The sequence below is a fragment of the Choloepus didactylus genome, assembly GCF_015220235.1.
Source record: "Choloepus didactylus isolate mChoDid1 chromosome 25 unlocalized genomic scaffold, mChoDid1.pri SUPER_25_unloc2, whole genome shotgun sequence".
Classification (NCBI taxonomy): Eukaryota; Metazoa; Chordata; class Mammalia; order Pilosa; family Megalonychidae; genus Choloepus; species Choloepus didactylus.
Genome location: NW_023637607.1, coordinates 4,951,009 through 4,974,514, shown reverse-complemented (window position 1 = coordinate 4,974,514; position 23,506 = coordinate 4,951,009). Strand labels below are relative to the sequence as shown.

Genomic DNA, 23,506 nt, shown 5'->3' with positions numbered 1-23,506 from the left:
TTACTTCTGCAACACCTTGGCACTCGGGCCCCTCCAGCCCTCCAATTTCTATGTCCTGTCTTTCTGGACTCCAGTTTCCATCCCCTCTGGCATTCTGACTCAATACCCCTTGACCTCTCTTTTCTTGTGGACCCCAGCCTGTGAGCCCCTCTGCCCCTTGGACTCGGTGCTTTTCTGGCTCACTAGCTTCGGGCTTTCTTGTTTTACTGGCCCCTTTTCTCTAGGCTCCTCTGACCCTCTAGCTTTCAGCTCTGTGCTTCTCTGACCCTCTAGCCCCTATCTCTACACTCTCACCCTACCCCCAAAGACATTTTAAGAGTACCTCATCCCCCTTTGGTTTTGAAATGGAGAAACTGAGGCCCAGAGAGGGGAGGTTTGCTTGAGCCAACTCATCAAGCCCAGGCTGGGGTTCTCTGGGCTGGTGCCTCCCCTGGATGCCCCCCCCACAGCCGGAGGCCCAGATCCTAGATTACCCCCTGCATGGCTGGAGGCCCCTTGGGCTCTCCCTCCCTTTCTTGAGCTGGTCCCCAGGCCTTGGAAGTTGCCCCCGTGGTCAACAGGGCTGGCCAGGAATATGAGCTCTGGTGGGGGTGGGGTGAGCCGCGTGTTGATTTGGGGATGGGGGAGGGGGCTCGGCAGCTCTCCAGAGCCACCCCGGCTCCTCAGGCTGGGCCTCTACCAGGCAGGGCTGGTAATGTGTCTGGAGTGCTGCCAACTCCAGAGTTTCTAGGCCCCTTCCCTCTCGGGGGCCCGTCGTGGCCGGCATGGAAGCTTCCTCTAGACCCCCCCAACACCCCTGCTAACAGCAGAGACCCCAGATTTGGACCAAGGCCAGGTTGCTTCTGAACAGGGGTTTTGGATTTTAGCAGTCCTGGGTCCAAATTGCTGGATGAGCTGCTTGCCAACTCCGTGTTCTTGGGCAAGTGGCTTAACCTCTCTGTGCCTCTGTTTCCCGCATCTGAAAAATGGGGTAACAATTGCAACCCTGTGGCGTTGTGGTGAGAATTCAAGAAAGTAAAAGTTGAGATGGGATTTGCCTAGGGTTGGTACGTTGTAGGCAGCCAACCCGAAGGTGAGGAGGACAGAAGGCACTGAGGCTGTGAGTTCGTAGCAAGGCCTGGCTCACGGGGTGCTTAGTGTGACAACGGAGCCATTAGTTAGGATTCTTACATTCTGTCTCTTCTCTACTTGAGAGGCAGCTGCTTGGTAAATCCCCTGGGGTTGTGGGGATCTGGTTTCCCCTCCCCCCTTAGCAGCTGTGTGACCTTGAACTGGTGGGTTGACCTCTCTGGCCTCTGTCTCCTGTCTGGGCAGGTTCACCCCCTCTCCCCCACTGCGGGGCCATGTCTCCCCTACCTGCTCCTGGTCCAGGTGGGGGTTCCCCAGGTGCACGGGACAGGACCTTGGCAGTGGAGACCTTTGCCTATTTTCCCAGCCTGGGGCAGGGCAGGGGCGGAATTTCCAGCCAGTGGAAGGAATTGCTCCACTGTGGGCCCCCAGCCAGGGTTTGTGGGTTTTTAAACCTGAAGATACATTCTTTGAGTTGGGGCCTGAGAAATTTGATCACCACTTTGAGCCAAGGGCACAGTGGGAAGCAGGAGAGTGTCCATGGGTGTCATACCCGGGTGCCTCTGCCCCAGTCTCCCCAGGAGCCGTGGATCGTCACTCTACCACCTTGCTTCTCAGGGCCCTTCCTCATGTTGGCAACCCCAGTTCCTGGCATCCCCACTCGAGCGTCCGGCCTGTCCTTCCACCTGGGCAGCAACCGCACCAATGAGTCTTCCTAACTGTGGTTGAATACCTGCAGTGACGGGGAGCTTACTACCAGTGTTAGCTTTGGTGTTGGGACACTTATGCTTGGAATGATCCCAGAGCTACCTCTCTGAACTTATGGGTGCGTCTTCGTATTGGGCATTGGCCTTGAGCCAGGCGCTTGAGTGCTTTTCAGGAATGAGGTGGGTGCTCCTGGTGAAGTGGGTGTTCTAAGTATCCTGCTTCCACGGATGAGGAAGCTGAGGCACAGAGAGGCAAAGAAACCTGCCTCCCAGGCATTCCTGGTGGCGCTGGGTTTGCAATCCAGGTTCGAGATCTTCTGCTCTTTACCCCCAGCCGCCCCCGATCTCACTGGGCCTGCCCTCTGCTCTCCGGCAGACCACCGGACTGGTACCTGCTTCTCGGTGCTGATCGGGGGCCTCTGTGCCCGAGATCTCGCCGGCCACTACACTCGCAGGCAGTGCTGCTGCGGCACGGGCAGGTGCTGGGCGGCGGGCCCCATGCCTGAGCTGTGTCCTCCACGGGCTTCTGGTGAGTGGCCTGGGGGCTGTCCCGCTCGTCTGCCACTGACCCCAGAACTTGCTGGGGGTGGGGATCCTGGGGCAGGACTGAGAGCCTGACCTCAAACCCGCTTCCCTGCAGATGAATTCCAACGCCTGTGTGCCCAGGGGCTCCCGCTGGTGCCTTCCTACCCCTTCCCCGTCCTCCCAGGCTTCGGGCCCAAAGGCGTGGGTCCTGGCCTTGGTGGGCTGCCACAGCACCACCCCCATGTCTCCAACGGCCCTGGGGTCCCCAACTCCAACATTGGTGAGGCCTGGGACTTGGAAGGAGGGTTCCAAGCCCAGATGCGGGCCTGGGTCTCTGGGGAGGGCCCAGGGCTGGGGGAGAGGGTCTAGGCCTCAGGGTTAGGGTTAGGGCTTTGGGGTGGGGGCCCTGGCCTGGACTGCAGTCTGGGGGGGTCACAGTTTGGGTCTTGGTAGGGGTATGTGGGCCCAGGGTAAGGTGAGTCTACAGTAGACTCTGGCTTTAGTGGGAGAGTCTGAAGCTTTGGGGGAAGGGGGCACTCTGAGCCAGGGCAGGACCCCAGTCTCAGAGTGGGTGTCCGGCCCCAGGGCTTAGGCCCCCCACCCCTCGCTGGCCCCTGCCTGCAGGCACAGCCACGCTGAACCAGACCATCGACCTCTGTCTACACTTCACCAACCTGTGTCTCCACGGGCGCTGCCGGACCACCCCTTCCAGCTACCACTGCGAGTGCAACCTGGGCTTCAGGCAGGACGTGCGGGGGGAGTGCATTGGTGAGGGCCGGCCGGCCGGCGGCGGGGCATGGGGAAGGGGACATGGGGGGGTGTCCTGCCGGCTTGGGGCTCACCGCCCTCTGCCACCATCCGCAGACCTGGATGAGTGCTCCAGCAGCCCCTGTCACCACGGAGACTGCATCAACACCCCCGGCTCCTACCACTGCCGGTGCCACGAGGGCTTCCAGGCCACGGTCGCCAAGCAGGCGTGTGTGGGTAAGGCCGTCTGTAGGGCAGCAGGGGTACGGATGTCCCGTCCAGAGGATGCAAGAGCCTGGGGTGGCACCTCCTGACCACCCGCCATGTCCTCCGCTCCCCAGATGTGGACGAGTGCGTCATCAGCGGTCAGCTCTGCCGCCACGGCCGCTGTGTCAACACTGAGGGCAGCTTCCAGTGCGTCTGCAACGCGGGCTTCGAGCTCACGCCTGACGGCAAGAACTGCGTGGGTGAGTAGGGGGCAGGTGGGTGGGGGGTTTCCGGTTCCCACTCACAGAACTTTTCCTTTTTTTAACTTCTTATTTTGAGATAATTTCAAACTTACAGAATGGTTGTAAAAATAATACAAAACCTACACAGAGAACTTTGATATACCCCTGTGATACCAGATCCACCGGTTTTGACATTTTACCACATTTGCCATGTTTTTATATCTGTCTCTATCTATTGATGTATCGATCTCATCTGTCGATCTGTCTATCCCATCTATCCATTATCCTTCTGTCTGTGCACCCGTCTGTCCATCTGTCTGCTCTGTCATCTGTGTCTTTCTATCTGCCTGCCTGCCTCCCTATCTATCTTATCTATCTATCTGATCCATCCATCCATCCGTCTATATCTACCTGTGTATCCCTCTATCATCCATGGATCTGTCTGTCTATCTATCCATCTAATTCTACCTATATTTCTCACCTGTTGACCTATTTTCCATCATCTATCTGTCCATCTATCTGTCCATCTATCCAATATATCATCTATCTATCTGCCTGCCTGCCTACCTATCTATCCATCTCATCTATTTATCTATCTGTCCTACCCATCCATCGTGCATGCATGCATTCATCTGTCTGCCTGTTATCTGCCTATATCTATCAGTCTATCTATTATTTACCTGTCCATCCATCCATCCATCCATCTGTTTATTTTCTAAACATTTGACAGTTGATCATATGCATTCTGCTTTCCTGGCTTTTATAGCCACCTCAAACCTTTGCTCTTGCTCCGTCACTACCGTCCCTCCTTATTCTGTGACCTCAGCTTGCCTGCCTGGGCTCAGCAGCCCACTGCATATTCTTTTTGCCCCCTGGCTACTCCCCCACTCACTTCTTCGTTCCTAGTTCACATATTCATCCTGTGAGTCCCAGGAAAGGGCCTTAAGGGCATGACCACACCCTCAGGACACCCCAGGAGCTGCCTGATCCTGTCTCTTCCTGTCTCAGGACCAAGTTGGGGCCACAGAGCCCTAGGAGAGGCTGGCTATGAAGTGGGGTGGGATCAGGACCTTGGAGAGCTCCCGGCCTGCAGCCTCCTTGTGGGGTAGGGGTGGGTCAGCCAAGCTTGTCTAGCCGCAGCTTGTGGCGGCCACTGGGGACCCCCTTTATTCTCTTCCATCACCCTCTCTTCCCTCATCAGGAAAGAATTCCTCTTTTCTGCTTTTATTCAACTTTTTACAACTATTGCCGTTCGCCAGGACCAAAGTTGCAGCTCTAAGCAAACCAGCTCTGGTCCTGCCTCCTGGAGCTTATATTCCCTCAGACAGGCTTGTGAACAAGCAAACAGCATCCCAGACAGCACCTTGTCGTCTGGTGTTGTCTGGCTCCTACACCCAGGGAGGGGTCCCTCGGGCTGAGCCCTTGTCCCTAGAGAGGATAGGCAGGAGGGCTCGTTGACAGGGCAAGGCTGACCCAGGGGGACCCGGCGCCCGCCTCGCCTGCCTGGACCAGCCCCTCCCAGTGCCCGCAGATCACAACGAGTGTGCCGCCACCACCTTGTGCCTCCATGGGGTGTGTCTCAATGTGGAAGGCAGCTTCAGGTGCCTCTGCAAACCCGGCTTCCTGCTGGCGCCTGGGGGTCAAGACTGTCTGGATGAGACCTGGGGCTGGGGGAGGGAGAGGGGAGATGCAAGTGGGAAAGTGGGGAGAGGAGGAGAGGCATGGGGCTGGGGAGGAGATCGGTAATAGGACAGGAGGCAGCAAGGAGGAGACAAGGGAAAAGGAGAAAGAGACAGGAGGTGCAAAAGGAAGGAGAGGAGAAGAGAAGGGTGGGCTGGGAGGATGGGAGGGCAGGGAGGTGGGAAGGACTGGTGGGGGCTGAGGAGGGTACAGCTGGGAACTGTCTCGGTGCCACCACTGCCTGTAGACATCGACGAGTGCCAGTTGCCCGGCATCTGCGTGAACGGCCAGTGCTCCAACACTGAGGGTTCCTTCCACTGCCGCTGCCCCGGGGGGCTGGCGGTGGACACGGATGGCCACATTTGTATGGACACCCACGTGCGCAGTACATGTTACGGGACTGTCGAGAAGGGCTCCTGTGCCCGCCCCCTCCCTGGCGCCGTCACCAAATCCGAGTGCTGCTGTGCCAGCCCCGACCATGGCTTTGGGGAGCCGTGCCAGCTGTGTCCTGCCAAGAGCTCCGGTGAGCGGCCGGCTGCCCACACCCACCCGCCTCTTTGGCTCGGTGCATCTTTAGTCCTTGCTCCCAGTTCACAATCCTCAGGCCTGAAGGTGGCTGGGGTCTTGGCTCCCACAGGGTAGGGGCTTCACTACTCTGGCACATCTCCCCGAGAAGAGGCTGGAGGAGGTTGCTCTACCGCATGGGAGGATGACAGACTCAGGCTGTTGCCCAGTGTTAAAGGGTTGTGCTGTCTGGCCAGGCTCCTTGACTTCTCTCACCTGCTCGTTTTCCCACCACCCACAGCCAAGTTCCAGGCCCTCTGCAGCAGTGGTCTCGGCATCACCGCAGATGGCCAAGGTGAGTGGGGACCCACACCCTCCAAATGGGGGCCTGCGAGGGTGGATATTCTAGCACGTCCCCTCTCCCGATCCCACCCCCTCCATCCCCTTCCCTCCTGAGTTCTGATTTCATGCACACTTACTCTGCAGCCCCCAATGTGATTCTCCCAGTTCCCCTGGGAACGGAGCTTCCCTCCCCACCCCCCAGCTTTGGGGATCCCTGGCCCATCTGCGGCCACCAGGTCTCAGCCCAAAGTGCCTGATCTGTAAAGGTGAAACTTGAAACGAAGTTCCCCGTGCTTGTGCCTCTCTTCTGCTGATCAAACACAGGCACAGATAGACACACACACATGCACACAGCATCACTTCGTGAACAGTCTTTCTGCCTGAGTAGAAATCAAAGGACTCAGAGTACAGTCAAGTTTTCTATCTCTGCTACTCCCTGCCCGCCCCCCCCGAGACTCTGGAGCCAGGCTGCCTGGGTTTGATCCCAGCTCTGCCCTTTACTAATTGAATTACCTTGGGCAACTTATGTCTCCGCTCAGTGCCTCAGCTTCCCTATCTGTAAAGTAGGGATAAGAATAGGACTCATTTCAGGGGTGTTGGCATGAAACGATAAGCACCCTATAAGTGTCAGCAACTGCGATTGCTTTTTAAATCATTGTCATGCTCGTGCTGGACAAATGCCCGCCCTACAGGTTTTCAGTTTTGCCCTCTGATGGACATTGGGCAATGTCTGGAGACATTTTCTGGTTGTCACAGCTGGGACAGTGCTACTGGCATCGTGGGAGTAGAGGCCAGGGATGCTGTTTAATGTCCCCCAAGGCACAGGGTGGCCCCAAGCAGGACTCAGCCAGCTCCAGATGAGGTGGGACCAGCGCTGGTGTCTGGCAGTTCCTGGCAAGGTGGGGCAGACGTTGACGCCCTCCCCCCACCTCAGACATCAACGAGTGTGCCCTGGACCCAGACGTCTGTGCAAATGGCACGTGTGAGAACCTGCGAGGCAGCTACCGGTGCATCTGCAGTCTGGGTTACGAGGCAGGCGTGGCAGGCAGGGACTGTGTGGGTGAGCACGCTGGGTGGGTGTGTGGGCCAGCAGGCGGGGCCACCCCTGCGCAGACTCCTCACCCTGCTCTCCTCCCTCCACCTGGCAGACGTGGATGAGTGTGCCCACAACAGTCTGCTGTGTGACAACGGATGGTGCCAGAACAGCCCAGGCAGCTACAGCTGCTCCTGTCCCCGGGGCTTCAGCTTCCGCCAGGACACGGAGACCTGTGAAGGTACAAGGTCCTGGGCATGCTGTGTGTGTATGTACACACAGGCACACACAACCCCTCAGAAGTACTGCACGCGAGGGTGTACCTGCATCCATACACATTCACACTCAGAGCTATGTGTTAATACACATTCAAAGGCACTTAAATGTGGTACCTGCATCCACACATGCTCATACATTTGCAGTTACACACTCTCAGAGGTGCTTGCACACATGCGTACCTATACCCATGCACTCATGTTCACACTTATTTTCATCCCCTCTCAGAGGTGCTTGCACATGTGTGCCTACACCTATGCACTCATTCACCCTCACAGTTACACACGTGCACCACACAGAAGCTTGCACACATGTATACCTGAGTCCACATACTCATTTTCATATTCACACATACTCACTCTCAGACACCCACACATGTGTAAGCCTGTCCACACACTCATGCATTCACAAACACAAAGACTCACACTCATGCATTTAAAATCAGATACACACAAACACACACGTAGCCACATTTACATGCTCGTGCATTCTCACACTTGTGATCACGGTCCCACAGTTATATGCAGGCACACATACTCGTGTGCACACGGAAGGCACGCTCAAAGACATGCCCACACGGTTACAGACGCACATTCATACACTCACAGGTACACACAGGCCTTTCTCACTCATATGTTCACAAACATGGTCACAGTAACACACACAATTCCATGCACTTGTAGGCACACACACACACACTCTCCCAGTCCATGCACTTGTGTGTTCATGCTCACACACCCACACACACAGGAATGGTTGCCCGTCCCCACTCACACTCATACACATTCATGCCTTGACCCACCACTCTCACACATCACACACACACACACACACACACTAGTGCACCCATGCCAGGGCATGTGCACATCCCCTGTGGCAATGTCTTTTCCCATCATGCAGCCCCACACACACACCCACTTGCACAGATCTGGACTCATACAATAGCGTGACCCACAGACTTCCCTGGTGACCCCACCTCTCCTCTCAGCCCCCTGTCCTCTTTCCTTCCTCTCTCCTCCTCACAGCCAGAGTTCTCCAAAGCACTGTCCTTACCCCCATCCCTGTGTGACACTGTCACCAGGGTCACTAGTGCCCTCCATGTGTCCCTGCTGGGACCCTCTCCTGTTGAACCCCTGTGGCAGCTCGGGATGGCCCCCTGCTTCTCCTGCTTGCCTCTACAGGTTTCCTTCCCATGTGTCCCTCTCAGCCTCGCTCATAGGCACCACCCTCTACTGAGTCCCTGTTCCCCTCTGTGCTTTTCACCCGGGCGTGCTCATGTGGACCCTGCACGTTGGCACACACATGTGGGCACGCATGGCTTGGCATGACCAGACCTGTGCACATGCTTGCCCTGCTGAGCCTGTGTCCGTCCGACTCCCACGTGCTGCACACACATGGACCTGCAGGCCCTCGCGGCTGGGGCTCACCCTCCTGCTGTTGAGGGCCCGGTGGGGTTGTCCTCACAGACGTCGACGAGTGCCTCTCCAGCCCGTGTGTGAGTGGCGTGTGCCGGAACCTGGCTGGCGCCTTTGCCTGCGAATGTGCCCCCGGCAGCTGGCTGGGGCCCTCCGGCACCGTGTGCCTAGGTGAGAGCCCCCCCCAGCCCCTGAGTGTTCCAGGGACCCCCGCCCTGTGGCCTGCCCGGGGAAGGCCCGGCCTCTGGGGGTTGGTGCACAGGCGTGGGCCCAGCTGGGCCTGGCAGGTGAGTCTGGTGGCCTGCTCCCCCCAGACAGCACCAAGGGCACCTGCTGGCTGAAGGTCCAAGAAGGCCGCTGCGAGGAGAACCTCCACGGAGCTTCCCTGCGTTCCGAGTGCTGTGCCACCCTCGGGGCTGCCTGGGGGAGCCCTTGTGAGCCCTGCAAGATGGGTAAGGCCCTGGGACCTCCCCGGTGGCGAGGGAGAGGGGGGAGCACGGAGACCACCGTGCCACTGGGGCCTGCCCCTGCACCCATGCCAGAGAACCAGCCGAGAGGGGGTGCTGGAACAGAGCAGGTCCCCTGAGTCTAGACAGAGGGTGACTCTTCTCCCATTTCTGTTCTCCCAACCACAGACCCAGCCTGTGCTCGTGGCTTTGCCCGCGTGAAGGGTCTCACCTGCGACGGTAACTCCCTGCCCCATTGCAGCTCTCCCCTGAAGCTCTGGGAATTGAGATGCAGATCCCTGCTTCCTGGTACCTGGGTCATTGCCGCAAGTCCCCAGGCCCCCTGCCACCATCCATCTGCCCCCTCCCCAATGACAACTTGGGTTTCCAGGACCCTGGGATCCCAGCCAGTCCCTGCCACTCCTGGGAGCCCCCAGCCCTGCCCTTTCCTCTTTGCTGCCCCTCCCCAGACGTGAACGAATGTGAAGCCTTCCCTGGGGTCTGTCCCAATGGGCGCTGCCTCAACACTGCTGGCTCCTTCCGCTGTGAGTGTCCCGAGGGCTTGACGCTGGATGCCAAGGCCCGGCTGTGTGTGGGTGAGTCTGCCAGGTCCCCACGGGGGCCACGTGTCCTGCCTTTGTTGCCTTGACAACAAAGTTGATGTTTGCTAAAGTTGACGAAATGCAACATACCAGAAACGGGTTGGCTTTTACAGTGGGGATTTATTAACTTACAAGTTTACTGCTCGGAGCCGTGAAGAATGTCCAATCACGAGTGGTGCTTTCTCCCCAAAGACCTGCTACCGGCGATCTTCAGCTTTTCTCTGGCATGGCCAGGCGCACAGTGATGTATGTCCACTGGTCTCTCCCTTTTCTCTCGGGTTTCGTTTCCAGTTCTGGCTTCTGCGGCTTTTTTCCTCTTTGAGCTTCTGTGCGTGTTTCTCTGAGTTTCGTCTCTTAGCTTCTCTGGGGCTTTTTTCTGTCTAGCCTCTGTCTTTTATTCTCCAATAAGAGGATTGAGACCCACCCTGAATGAGGTGGGTCATGTCTCAACTCAAGATCCTTCTCACCCAAAGATCCTATTTAAATGCTGGGTCCACATCTGCAGGGATGGGTCAAATCTACAAACATGATCTTTTCTGGGGTACGTACAACTTCAAACCATCACAACCCCCGTCCTAGGAGAACCCCTCCTAAGGGGTTTAGGGGCCATCTGGGACCCTCTCCTTGCCCATTTCCTGCCTACATGTGTCGAAAGATGTTTGTGTCTCAGTTTTTGCCCCTGGGGCATCCTTTGTCATTCTCCAAGAATTTAATGGCAATGTGGGCTTGTTGGAAATGGTTAAACCTTGTTTAATCATATCTGCAACTAATGAACTTCTGCTTATTTTTTCTTGTTATACCAAATATGGTTTATGCAGGGTGGAGTTGAGGACAGAGCCCCCCTAGCTCCTTGCTGCGAATCTCACTCAGTTGCAAGGGGTCAAAGGCTCACCCTTAATGGCTTGGCATCAAACTCAAAGGCTCTGAAATATTATTCCCCTATATCAGAGTTTCTGGACCTTGGCACGACTGCCATCTTGAGCTGAATAATTCTTTTGTGTGTATGTGTGTGTGCGTTGGGGGGTTTGTCCTGTGACTTGTAGGATGTTGGGCATTGTCTTTGGCCTCTACCCACGAGATGCCACTAGCAACCCCTCCGCTCATTCATAACTGTCATCCCAATAGTCCCAGCAGTGGTGGGGGTGGGGGGCGGCGCAAAATTGCTGCTGCAGGTTGGAAACTGCTTTCCTAGATGTTGGCTCTTTCTCCGTTCTCTGGGTGGAATCTTTTATCTTCCTGTTAAGAGATATTTTCTTAATTTGGGAGCCAGAAGAAGCAGGGCATCTGGTTATCTTAGTTTCCTGTGGCTGCCGTAACAAACTGGGTGGCTGAAAATAGGAGAAATTTATTCTGTCACAGTTCAGGAGTCCAGAAGTTCAGAGTCAAGGTATTGGCAGGGTTGGCGCCTTCCGGGGGCTCAGAATCCGTGCCGTGCCCTTCTCCTGGCTGCTGGTGTTTGATGAGCTTGACGTTCCTTTGCTTGTAGGTGCATCGCTCCACATCGTGCAGCCTTCTCCCCTGCGTGCCTCTGCGTCTCTGTGTGTCCTCTCCTCTTTTAAGGACACAAGTCACTGGATTCAGGGTCCACCCTAATCCAGTATGACCTCATCCTAATTTAGCTAATTGCATCTGCGAAGAGCTTATTTCCAAATAAGGTCAAATTCTGAGGTTCCAGGTTGATGTGCTTTGTGTGGGGGGGGGACACTGTTGAACCCAGGATGCTGATCCACACACGGTGCAAGAGGACATGAGGCACTTCTGTTTATTCTAGAGATTCTATAACAAGCTCTCGCCTTCACATTCACCTGGTTAAACTTAGGGTACTTTTGCACAGAGAGATAAGTGGTTCTGGAGCAGAGTTCAGCAAACCTTCCCTATAAAGGGCCAGAGAGTAAATATTTTCAGCTTCATGGGCCACCCAGGCTCTGTCATAATTACTCAACTTTGCCATGTATTGCAAAAGCCACCACAGACGATATGGGAACAGATGGACAAGCTGTGTTCCAATAAAACTTTATTTATGCAGCCAGGCACCCAGCCCTCGGGCTGTAGTGGCCCAGCCTCTGTGCTGGCTCCGCATCCCTGGTGCTGAAGAGGAGCTGGCTGTTTCCAGATTGTTCTGAGGGAGTTTAAGGGATTAGGTACACGGTGAACTCTGGAGCCAAATGGCCTGCTTTGAACCCTGGCTCTCCCTTTTACTAACCTTTGTGACCTCAGGCAGGTTACTTAACCCCTTTGTGCCTCTGTTTATCTTGCCTGCAGAATGGGCACGATAATAGTATTTTCCTCTGGGCATTATTTTGAGGATGAAAGGTGTGGATGAACTGATGAGTTGACAACAGTGCTTGGCACCCAGAAAGCACTGTAGTGGCAGGAGTTCTTATTGTTAAAACATTTCTATTGAAGACATCAAATCACCGTGTGCCAGTGTCACTCCCACTCCACTCTCCCACCTGTCCCACTGTGCTGGGGAGAAAGTTCCAGATGGGTGCTGCTGTGTCTTTTGCAACTGGCTCACACCGGGCACTGTGTGGCTGTCCCCTCTGCTCAGATGTGCGGCTGGAGCCGTGTTTCCCACATGGGGGCGAGGACGCGTGCAGGGCTCCCCTACCTGGGAAGTACCGGCTGGACGTCTGCTGCTGCTCCATCGGGGCTGCTTGGGGAGCTGCGTGCAAGGCGTGCCCGGAGCCTGCGTCCCCGGCGTTTGCCAGGCTGTGCCCTCGGGGGCTGGGCTTTGCCAGCCGGGACGTCCTGTTGGGCCAGCCCTTCTATAAAGGTGTGGGTGGGGAGGGGAGCCTGGAAGGCCGGTGGGGGGTGGGGTGGGGCACTGTGTGGTCCAAGGCCTGGGAGGGGGAGTGTGGGAAACTGCACGCCACCTGCAGTCAGGAAGAGGGGGTGCGAGAATGCTCTGCAGCCAGGAGCCCAGGGAGGAGCTCATATACGGCTCTGAGCTGGGGGGAAGCTCGTGGCGTTTTGTCTGATGCCCTATATGATGCTTTATATTCCCCACCCCCCAGATGTGAACGAGTGCAAAGCCTTCCCAGGCCTCTGCTCCCACGGTACCTGCCGCAACACCGTGGGCAGCTTCCGCTGTTCCTGTGCTGGGGGCTTCGCCCTGGACACCCGGGGGAGGAACTGCACGGGTAAGCGCTGCCTCCGCTTCTCCCCAGGGAAGGGGCTTGGGCCTGACGTGGAGGCACAGCCTTCTTTAGGCAGCTCTGCTCCTCCCCTCCTGCCTTCTGTGCCACCCAGGGGAGGCCAGCTCCCTCTCTGGGCTTCAGGGACCCCGGCTGTAAGAGGAGGGCTTGGCAGCGGTGACCTCCAGTGGCCTTTGAGCTCCGGAGGATGGTGGCTGCAAGGAAACTCCATGCCTTTGTCCCAGTGTTCAGTGAAGGCTCCTCCACTTTCATGGTTTGGCAGCTTGGGGCTCCCAGGCGCCCCCCTCGTGTCCCTCTCTCTGCAGACATTGACGAGTGCCGCATCTCCCCAGACCTTTGCGGCCGGGGTGCCTGCGTCAACACCCCTGGCAGCTTCGAGTGCGAGTGCATCCGCGGCTATGAGGGCGGCTTCCTGTTGATGAAGACCTGCGTGGGTAGGGTTGGCGGGGCCGGGGAGAGAGGCGCCCAGACAGGGTGGGGAGCCGGTGATCCCGGGGAGGGAGTAGCAGGGCAGGTGCCTGGTCTGGGGCAGGTGGGAGAGGCTGGTGGGAATATGGCTGTGAAGTTGGGGGATGGAGGGGGCAGGCCTGGTTCTCCCGCAGTGGGTTTGAGGGCCTTGGGGAGTTGTCCCAAGGTGGCTGGACGCCACGTCTGGGGACTGAGATTTGGGGGTGGCCAGCACGTCCTGGATAGGTGAGGTTTCCCCGGGAGGATAAAATGTGAGAAGAGGAGAGGCTCGGGAGAGAGAAATCTGGGAGTCACCAGCATTTAAGGAGCCTTCATCACCCCCCCATCCTTTGCTTTTTTACTCATTTAAACAACGTTTTTTGTGCATCTGCCGAGCAGAGAGCTTGTGAGTGGACGTTGATGAAATAAAACCCCAAAGGAATATGAAGTGGGTGCTGCTAGAGGCACTTGAAAGGGCTGTGAGGCCCTGGGGGATATACCCCATTCTGTGGGGCTCGAGGAGGTCCTGGCCGAACAGAGTAGAGTCAACGGGGCAAATAGAGGGCTGGAAGAGCGGCCTGGAGAGGGAACAGCATGTGCAAAGGCCCTGGGGTGGGAGCTGGAGGGGTGGAAGGAGGCGCCTGGGGCTGGAGGGTGAGGTGGGGCTGGGCCTCAGCTTCCTGCTGTGCTCTGTGGGGCTTCTTGGCTTCCTTCAGTAACACCAGGAGTGTGGGCTTTATAGTCCTGATTCTTTTAGAAATTCCAGCTTCCCTCCTGACTTGTCCCTGCTCCTCGGCCTCTGCCCCCAGGGTCACTGAGTGTGAGCCTCCAGGCCTGCCTGCCTTCAGCAGGGGATTGGGGCTGGGGAGAGGGGGCTCTCACAAGCCACATCACCTCACCCTGGGCCCATATCTTCACACCGGCTCTCCCTCTCCACATACCCAGACGTGGACGAGTGTGTGCGGGACTCACAGCTCTGCCAGGGAGGCACGTGCATCAACACAGACGGGAGCTACGAGTGCCAGTGTCCCCTTGGACACATGCTGACAGCCGATGGCACTGCCTGTGAGGGTGAGCGTGCAAGCAGGCATGCCTGGGTGTGAATGGGGGAGCAAGCGTGAGTGTGACTCAGTAGGGATGTGTGCTGATTTGTGTCTGAGTGTGACTGAAAGTGTGCATTTGTGTGTCTGTGTACCTGCACACAAGTGTGCAAGCATGAGTGCATCTGGTTGCGAGTGTGTGAGTGGTTGCGTGAACCTATCCATGTGGGAGTGTGTTTCTGTGTGTGTTTTCAGTGTGTGTGTCCAAGTGGGGAAGCAAGTATGTGAGTGTGGGTCAGTGTGTAGCTATGTGTGAAGTGTGAGAAGGCGTGGGAGTCAGTGGGAGTGTGTGTGTGCATGAGGCTGTGAGCGTGCAAGTGCCTGAGCATGTATGCGGATGTGTATCTCCACAAGGGTGAGGGTGTCTGCATGTGAGTAGGTACAAAGGTTTGTGTCTGTGTGAGTGCAAGAGGGTTTGTGTATGTGTGTGTCTGTTTACCAAGGGCAAGTGTTCGCGTGGGAGTGGGTGTGAAGGTGTGTTTGTGAGTGAGCAGACCCGCACACCTGGGGGTTTGAGCTCATCAGCGTGGATGTGTGACTGAGCATCTCACAGCCATGCAGATGGCAAATAGGAGGACAGGCCCGTCCCTCCCACGGGCCCCCAACTCTGGGCTTCCCCCACCCGCAGATGTCGATGAATGCTCCCTGAGTGACAGCTTGTGCCCCCATGGCCAGTGTGTCAATGTCATCGGCACCTTCCAGTGCTCCTGCCACGTCGGCTTCCAGAACACGCCCGACCGCCAGGGCTGCATGGGTGAGATGCACGGCCCCTGGCTCCACCCCACCAGCCCCTGCCTCCGACCACAGCCCCAGATCCACCCCAACCAGGGTCCAGCCCCGCTACGTCTCTGCCTTGCCCCCTGCAGACATCAACGAGTGCCGAGTGGGGAATGGTGGGTGTGGCACACACTGCATTAACACCGAGGGGAGCTACCGCTGCAGCTGTGCACAGGGTTACTCGTTGACGCCCGATGGGCGGGCATGTGCAGGTGGGTGGGCTGCAGCCCCTCCTTGCTTCTTGGGGTGGGAAGGAGGCAGAGACCCAGTGGGTGGGACCCTGGGCTCCCCCTCCTCTGGGCCACCTGCAGCACAGCCCGTCCGTGCCTTCCCAGACGTGGATGAGTGTGAAGAGACCCCAGGTGTGTGCAACAGGGGCCAGTGCACAAACGTGCCTGGGGGGCACCGCTGCTTTTGCTACAACGGCTTCGTGGCCATGCCAGACCTGAGGACGTGTGTTGGTGAGGAGCTGGGCTGTGGGGGGCAGCCGGGACAAGCACTGAATCCCCTCCTTCCCTGTCTGTCACAGGGAAGGGAGGGGGAGCTTGGCAGCTGCACTTCATCAAATGTCTTCAGGTTTCCAGCTGGTGGTCGGCCTGGGTGGGCCCTCTGGCGCGCTGAGCCTGTGCCCCAAAGCCTGCGGGATCTCTTTCACAGAAGAGCCCCCAAACCTTGCTGTTTGAAACTATGAACACTCACTCCATACTCAGAACATTCTAGAAGGTGGTACCCTGTTCTGAAAGCTGTACTTGCAGATCAGTGTAGACAGTGGTTTTATGCAGATGATCAAGGTGGGAAAGAGACATGGAACCCTGAACCTTGTTCTCTGAGCCCTGCTCGAAAACCCCAGGCTGGTTGGGGAGGGGGTGGTCAGTGCCCTTCTGTGGCCATAGGTGTTAGGGGCCTGGGCAGCAGCTGTGTGTCGACTGCACTGTCAGGGCAGGGCTAAGGCCAGAGTAGGGGAGGTTCTAGGATGTCAAATTTTAACTCCCTCCAAAGAAGAATTGTCCAGACTGGAGTTGTCTTAGAAAGTTCCAGGGGAGAGGGGAAGAGGGAGTTAGGGCTTAACTAGGGTGCAGAGTATCTGCTTGAGGTGATGAAAAAGTTGGGGTAACGGATGGTGGTGACGGTCGCCCAATATTGTGAATGTAATTGACGACACCAAATTGTACACTAGAAGTGGGGAATTTTGAGTTGTATATAAGCTACTGCAATACAAAGTTAAAAAAAGTCCTGCGTCACTTTGGTGGACATGCTGAGTGCTAACTGGAAGCACTTAGGAAAAGTATAACCTAATACATTTAAGAAGTGCTGTTGGCTCCGTGTCCATCTTGCAGATTCAGTGTGTGCATTAAAGGTTCTGATAAGTCCTGCAGTTAAACAACCACTGGTTAGTTTTGTTTAACCCAGTGCTTCCTAAATTGATTTGACAATAAAACCCTTTGGGGGGACCCATGCTGAGTGTGTTCCACAGAATATGCACTGTGAGATGCTGACATGACACTCCTAGCTTCTTGGTTGTGGAACTGCAGGGAGCCCCCCACACCTCGAGGCGTGCAAGCAGAAACCTCAGCAGAGGGGATCCCCGTGCCCCTCCTCCACCCGCTTCCTCTCCCTTCATGTCCTCTCCCCACTGCAGACGTGAATGAGTGTGACCTGAATCCCCACATCTGCCTCCACGGGGACTGCGAGAACACCAAGGGCTCTTTTGTCTGCCATTGCCGGCGGGGCTACGTCGTCAGAAAGGGGGCCACGGGCTGCTCTGGTGAGCTGGCGGTCAGTGGGCAGTGGTGCAGATGAGGGGAGAGGGCCAGTGTGGGGGTCACGGGGATGCTCACCGCCCCCCAACCCCAGCCAGACAGCATTCTTAACAGATTTTGTTGAGTGGGGCCCTTGTGGGGCTCCCCTCACAAATGGCTCGGCAGGGTGAACTGATTTAAAAATTCCGATGGTTCTGTAGTTAATCTTAATGTGGTGTACTAAGAGCAAATGTTACCGAGAAGAGCACCAGAGCTTTGAAGGCTTCAATCTTGTTGGTGTTGATACAAGGTTTTCCTTTAAAATATGTTCATTTAAGTAAAAACAGGAAGACCATTTATAGTTATTAATTAGTAGCTCACTTTGATGGCATCCGAACATGTTAGAAATTGGAAAGGTGATACAAAATCAATGCTGGATTGGAAATGCTGGGGTTAGAGGGAAACCCTTGTTTAGATGTGGCTGGCTCATTAGGACATAGTTACTCTTTTTTGTTTGTTTATTTTATATTTTGACATAATGTCAAACTGTATACAGGGCAGTAGCAAAAATAATACAAACCAATACAGAGAACTCCAATATACCTCCTACCCAGATTTCCTGGCTTTCAACGTTTTGCCTCTTTTGTTTGTCTCATTCTGTCTTTGTCTTTCCTACCATCTCTCTGTCCATCCACCCATCCATCCATTTGATATTTCTAAATATTTGAGAGTAGGTTGTATACATTGTGCTCTTTGAACTCTTAAGACCTGTGTGTATATCCCCTGAAGGACAGAGTTGCTCTTGGTGTCTACCCTAAGTCTCTCATGCTGCTGTTTTGGACCATTTCTGAGGGCTTTTGGGGGTCTTGCCCGTCCAGGTTTCCTCCTGGGCTCTGGGTAAAGGCAGATGTTCTCAAATGGGATGGCGGGGGGCGGCTTCTGCTATCGACCCCCTCCCAGGCCTCTGCTCCACGCCTCCACACCCCACACCTGAAGCCGTATTTCTTTCGGGCCTGGGATTCCTGGGGGAAGAGACCCTGTGTTCTCCCACTGCCCTGCTGATCCCTGTACCACACCCTCCCTCTGCTCTCAGATGTGGACGAGTGCGAGTTTGGGGCACACAGCTGTGATCATCACGCCTTCTGCCTTAACGTTCCCGGGAGTTTCAGCTGCAGGTGCCAGCCGGGCTGGGTGGGAGACGGCTTCGAATGCCGCGGTGAGTGCTGGGGGCAGGGGCCCGGGCGGGGACGGGTGGCAGGGTGGGGAGGTGGGTTCAGAAGGGTGTCTGCCGGGGGCGTCCATGGCTGTGGTGGGGTGGGTCTGCCTCGCTGCAGCCCCCCTCCCCCATGCCCCCGTGCTGTGGGTCCCGGGCTCCGTCCCCTGCAGACCTGGACGAGTGTGCCTTCCATGAGCACCGGTGCAGCCTGCAAGCCCACTGTCTCAACTTCCCCGGCTCTTATCGCTGTGCCTGCCTCCGTGGCTTCACCGGGGATGGCTTCTCTTGTAATGGTGAGATCCGGGTGGCAGGGCCATGGGCAGAGAGGTCCAAGGGGGACACCCACAGTCTGTGGTTGCTGGGGAGGTGTGTTCAGCCCGTAGGGCTGCCCTCTGCCTGCCACAGCCCCAGCCCAGAGCCACTGGAGCTGTCATTCCCCAGGACTCGAAATGCCTGGAGCTTTCTGGCTGGGCTTACCTCCTGGTCCCGCTGCCTGGAGTCTGAGCAAGCAGGAACCTGCATCTACTCCCTGGGGCCCGGAGGGACCAGGCCTCTCTCTGTCCCCCAATCCTGGCTCGACTCTGGGCAGGCAGGGTACCTGTCCACTTCCCGGACCCCTGAGTGGGGTCCACGTGTCCAGGGGTGCCTCCCTGGTGCCAGGTGCTGACTTGCTCACCTGTCTAGCTGACAGGTGGGGTGTGAGTTCCCAGCACTACTTCCCTGGGTGAGGGTGGGGGGCTCGAGGGCCAGGGCACAGTGACCTGGTGCCCAGCCAGCCCACAGCCCTCTGCCCCGTGGGGCCCCTCAGACCGGGACGAGTGTGCGGAGGACGTGGGGCTCTGCAAGAACGGGCAGTGCCTCAATGCCCCCGGCGGGTTCCGCTGCGAGTGTGAAATGGGCTTCAGCCCCACTGAGGACCACCGGGCCTGCCAGGGTGAGGCCTGCGGCTGGGGTAGGGGGCTGGGGGCCAGGTCCCAGGGGCCAGCCTCGCCCAGGGCAGCCGGGGTGGACAGTCCAGGCTGCATGGGGCATACTGACTGAGGTTCCCCACAGATGTGGACGAGTGTGCTCTTGGGACCCTCTGTGTGTTCGGGAGCTGCGAAAACCTACCTGGCATGTTCCGCTGCATCTGTGACGACGGCTATGAGCTGCATCACAGTGGGGACAACTGTACAGGTGGGGGTCGGCGAGGATTGGGGAGAAGGAGTGGGGGTGGGCACAGCTTGCCCCTCGCTGCGCTCAGAACCTCTTAATACCCTGCCCTCACCCCCAAATCTGGAATAGCACCCCCCCCATCCCTCCTTCTCTGTCCTGCTTTGTTTTCCTCTTCTCACCCCCTGAATAAACCATGACCACCAAAAGGCTCTCCCACCTGTTTGATTCAAACAGGAGCCAGCAAATTTTTTTAAGTAAAGGGCCAAATAGTAAATATTTGCAGCTCTGTGGACCATGTGGTGTCTGTCACAGTGACCTGTTATAGCACCAAACAGCTGTAGACCACTTGGAAACAATGGGCATGGCCGTGTGTCAATAAAGCTTTATTTGTAGAAACAGGCGGGGGGCCAGATATTACTGACTTCTGGTTTAAATGCATTTTCTAAATGTTGGCGTGGCCCGTGTTAAGGTGGACCCCGGGGCAGGGAGAGCTTTCAGGGTGCAAACCTCCTTGCCAGGTAGAGCCAGCTAGGGGATGGAGTGAGACAAGGGCAGGGAAGATTCTGGAGCAGGGAAGACCTGGAGGCTCCCGTCCTTCTGGGATGAAGACAAGTGCCCCAAAGCCCATGAAGCTGGGAGGCAAGCGGGCCGAGGAGGTCTCCCTGCTGACGGTATCCTCTTCCCACAGATGTCAACGAGTGTGCAGACCCCGTGAACTGCATCAACGGCCTGTGTGTCAACACCCCTGGCAGCTACCTCTGCAACTGCCCCCAGGATTTTGAGCAGAACCCCAGCAGGGTGGGCTGCGTGGGTGAGTGAATGCTTCACTCTGGGCTGGGATTCCGGGTTCAGGGAGAGCTGGGCCATGCCATGGTTGTGTCAGCTGGCCTGTCTGCCTGTTCAAATGCTCCAGCTCCTGATATTGGGCCTTTGGCTGGCCCCCAGCCAGAGCAGTGGTCCCTGTCTGCTGGGGCAGACACCCTTCCGCTCCTGTCACATGCACATCATCCCTGCCTGGCCTCTGGGTGGTTACACCTGTCTACCACAAGCACACGGAAACCCACAGTTACACACTCACACAGAGACCCACGTGTGTGCACTGTCACATGCATACTCAGAAACACATGTGAAGTCCAAAGCACACACACACACAGATGTGCACAGTCACCTACAGAGGCACACACAGTCACACCTGCACACACAGTCATGTACAGTCACACACACTCAGACAAGAGTCACACAGTCTCACACACACACAGTCACACACATGCACACACACATGGAAACCCACAGTTCCACACTCAGAGACACGTGTACAGAGTTGCATGCATACTCAGAAGCACACATGTGAAGTCAAAAACACAGACACACACAGTCACATACAGAGGCACACAGCCACACCTGCACACTATGTACAGTCACAGTCTCACACAGTCTCACACAGCCGCACATGTGCATATGTGTGCATGCACAGTCACACATGTAGTCACGTGTCTGCGCAGAAACAGTCTCTCACACAGTCATGCACACGTTCACACAGTCAAGAGTCATACAGAGTCATACAGAATCATGCACACGTGGAGTCTCACACAGCACACACAGGGTCACACACATAGAGTCTCACACAAAGTAACCACAAACATGCACATACAAACAGCTGCACACAGTCTCACACCCACACAGAGTCATACACAGACACACAGTCACACACACTGGGTCACACACAGAACCACACACAAATATTCATGTACACACAGTCACATACACAGAGTCACGCACAGTCACACAAACACACATGCCCACAGAGACTTGCACACGTAGACACAGAATCATGTACAGCCACACATGGAGTCACACATAGGGTCACACATGTGCACACGCACAGACACACACAGACACACACAGCTTCTCCCCTGCCTTGCCCACCACGCCTCTCTACCTCTTCAGACACCCGAGTCGGGAACTGTTTCCTGGACACGCATGACCGAGGGGATGGTGGCATTTCCTGTGGTGCCGAGATTGGGGTCGGCGTCCCCCGAGCCTCCTGCTGTTGCTCCCTGGGCCGGGCCTGGGGCAACCCCTGTGAGCCGTGCCCGACGGCCAACACCTGTGAGTCCCCATGGGGAGAGGGGCGTGGAGCTCATATGCCCTGTGGCCTGAGCCAGGGAGTTCTCACGCCAGCCCAGGCCTCCCTGGGGCTTAGGATGTCATCGCTGCTAAGGGAGGGCCTTGGGTGGCAGGAAAACAGACCCAGAGAGGGCGAGGGACCCGTCCGGGTCACACAGCATGTTCTTAGCAGCTCACTGGCTGGGTGTCTCTCCAGGGTCCCATTCTGCCATTCCTTGCTCCAGATTCATCTGTGTTTTGTGTTCACTTGCTCACTCAGTCAGCAAACATTTCAAGGCTCCTCATGCTGCATGCCTGGGGCTGGACCCAGAGAAGGAGGAGCCACAGCCACTGCACACTGCATCTTACCATAAACCAGCGGTCCCAGGACTGGGAGAGCAGTTATCCAAAGTGTCAGTTTGAGGCCCGGTGATGGTGTGGGAGAAAGCCAGGGTGAGGAAGGGGTTAAGGAAGCCTTCCCAGGGGAAGAGGCCTAAATAACATTTTGCAGGATGAGTAGGAGCTTTCCAGGCAGAGTAAGGGGAAGGGTGTGTGGTGCAGTGGGAACAGCATGTGCAAAGGCCTCAGGTGTGAAACAGGGAGGCACGTGTCCACCCGTTCCGCTGTGTATGTGTGACCGTCCATGGTCTTCTTTTCAAGGGGGAAGCCTGCAGACACACCAAGGCCTGGTCTGGGATCTGAGGGAATCATCGTCTTTTTTTCCTGTTCCCAGACACTACCACACAATACATATGCTCACTTGTTGCATGAGTGCTTGCACACATACACACACACAGATACTGGATCCCCTGGCATCTCCAGGACTGGCCAAAGTTTCTTAGCCCTTAGAGGCCAGGGAGACGGGGAGAGGAAGAGGATGCAGGTGTGGCAGAAGATCTGGGACCCACTCTTGGGCCCCTCTTGGCAGTGGGGGGGCTCCCTTTCCCTGCTTTCCCTGACGTCTGCACTCCAGCCCCTCCCAGGAGCCTGTTTTCCTTGCAGCTGAGTACAGAACCCTGTGCCCGGGTGGTGAGGGCTTCCGGCCCAACCCCGTCACTGTCATTCTGGAAGGTGAGTCCCTGGCAGGCCTTCTACCCACCCAATGGTTGACCTTTCATTCCTGCTTCACCAGCTGCAGAACTGGGCAGTTTTGAGTGGGATGGGAAGACCCAGCTCCTCCTGTCTGGGGGCCAGGCAGCAGAATCAGACTCTTTTCAGTCATTTCTTCTTCTGCCTGCTGGTGTATTGATCCATCCTTCCATTCATGCATCTATTTATCCATCTGTCCATCCATCCATCCATCCATCCATCTATGCATTCATCCATCCATCTATCCATCTATGCATCCATCCACCCATCCACTCATCTATGCATTCGTTTGTCCATGCATCCATGAATCCATTCATCTATCTTCGCATCCATTCATCTATCTATCCCTTTATCCACCCAAACATCCATCCACTCATCCATCTTCTCATCCATTCACACACTTGCTTATTTGCCCATCCACTACTTTCATATCCATCCATCCATTCACCTTTCCATCCTTCCATCCATCCTCCCAATTGTCCGTCTACCTATCCATCCACCCTGCAATCCACTCATTCACTCATCTGTCCATCATCCATCTTCTTATCCATTCACCTTTGTGCCTATTCATCTACCCACCACTTTTCAAATCCATACATCCACTCATTCATCTGTCCATCTTCTCATCCATCCATCCATCCTTTTATCCATAGGCAGTGATGAGATTGGAGAAGACATTCCATTCAGAGGGAACTATATGATGGATGGATGGATGGATGGATGGATGGATGGATGGATAGGAGGACAGACTGTCAGATGAGGGGGAAGGGCATAGATTCAGGGTAACATTGACCCAAGAGAGTCCAGCCTCCAAGCTAGGTTTGGGCCTGAGCCCTACAAATGCTCACTAACCATGGGATAGCCCTCGGGGATCCTTGAAGGAGCAGGGCTGGCTACTCTAGGGCCCTGGAGAGCCCAGGACAGC

At 56.2% G+C, this 23,506-nt stretch overlaps 1 protein-coding gene across 1 annotated transcript in view; it reads left to right on the top strand.

Annotated features, from left to right (window-relative positions):
• The window catches only part of FBN3 (fibrillin 3), a 77,321-nt gene that overhangs the window by 5,747 nt on the left and 48,068 nt on the right, over positions 1-23,506 (top strand). The window contains exons 9-37 of the mRNA XM_037824424.1: positions 2,152-2,304; positions 2,416-2,580; positions 2,925-3,068; positions 3,165-3,284; positions 3,389-3,514; positions 5,028-5,162; positions 5,424-5,699; positions 5,982-6,035; positions 6,957-7,082; positions 7,171-7,296; positions 8,798-8,917; positions 9,061-9,198; positions 9,382-9,432; positions 9,663-9,788; positions 12,346-12,570; positions 12,812-12,937; positions 13,258-13,386; positions 14,345-14,470; positions 15,128-15,253; positions 15,366-15,488; positions 15,612-15,737; positions 16,916-17,041; positions 18,109-18,231; positions 18,402-18,524; positions 19,040-19,165; positions 19,285-19,407; positions 20,075-20,197; positions 21,334-21,495; positions 22,495-22,563. Coding sequence (XP_037680352.1) covers positions 2,152-2,304; positions 2,416-2,580; positions 2,925-3,068; positions 3,165-3,284; positions 3,389-3,514; positions 5,028-5,162; positions 5,424-5,699; positions 5,982-6,035; positions 6,957-7,082; positions 7,171-7,296; positions 8,798-8,917; positions 9,061-9,198; positions 9,382-9,432; positions 9,663-9,788; positions 12,346-12,570; positions 12,812-12,937; positions 13,258-13,386; positions 14,345-14,470; positions 15,128-15,253; positions 15,366-15,488; positions 15,612-15,737; positions 16,916-17,041; positions 18,109-18,231; positions 18,402-18,524; positions 19,040-19,165; positions 19,285-19,407; positions 20,075-20,197; positions 21,334-21,495; positions 22,495-22,563 — 3,816 coding nt within the window. The remainder of the gene's footprint in view (positions 1-2,151; positions 2,305-2,415; positions 2,581-2,924; positions 3,069-3,164; positions 3,285-3,388; positions 3,515-5,027; positions 5,163-5,423; positions 5,700-5,981; positions 6,036-6,956; positions 7,083-7,170; positions 7,297-8,797; positions 8,918-9,060; positions 9,199-9,381; positions 9,433-9,662; positions 9,789-12,345; positions 12,571-12,811; positions 12,938-13,257; positions 13,387-14,344; positions 14,471-15,127; positions 15,254-15,365; positions 15,489-15,611; positions 15,738-16,915; positions 17,042-18,108; positions 18,232-18,401; positions 18,525-19,039; positions 19,166-19,284; positions 19,408-20,074; positions 20,198-21,333; positions 21,496-22,494; positions 22,564-23,506) is intronic.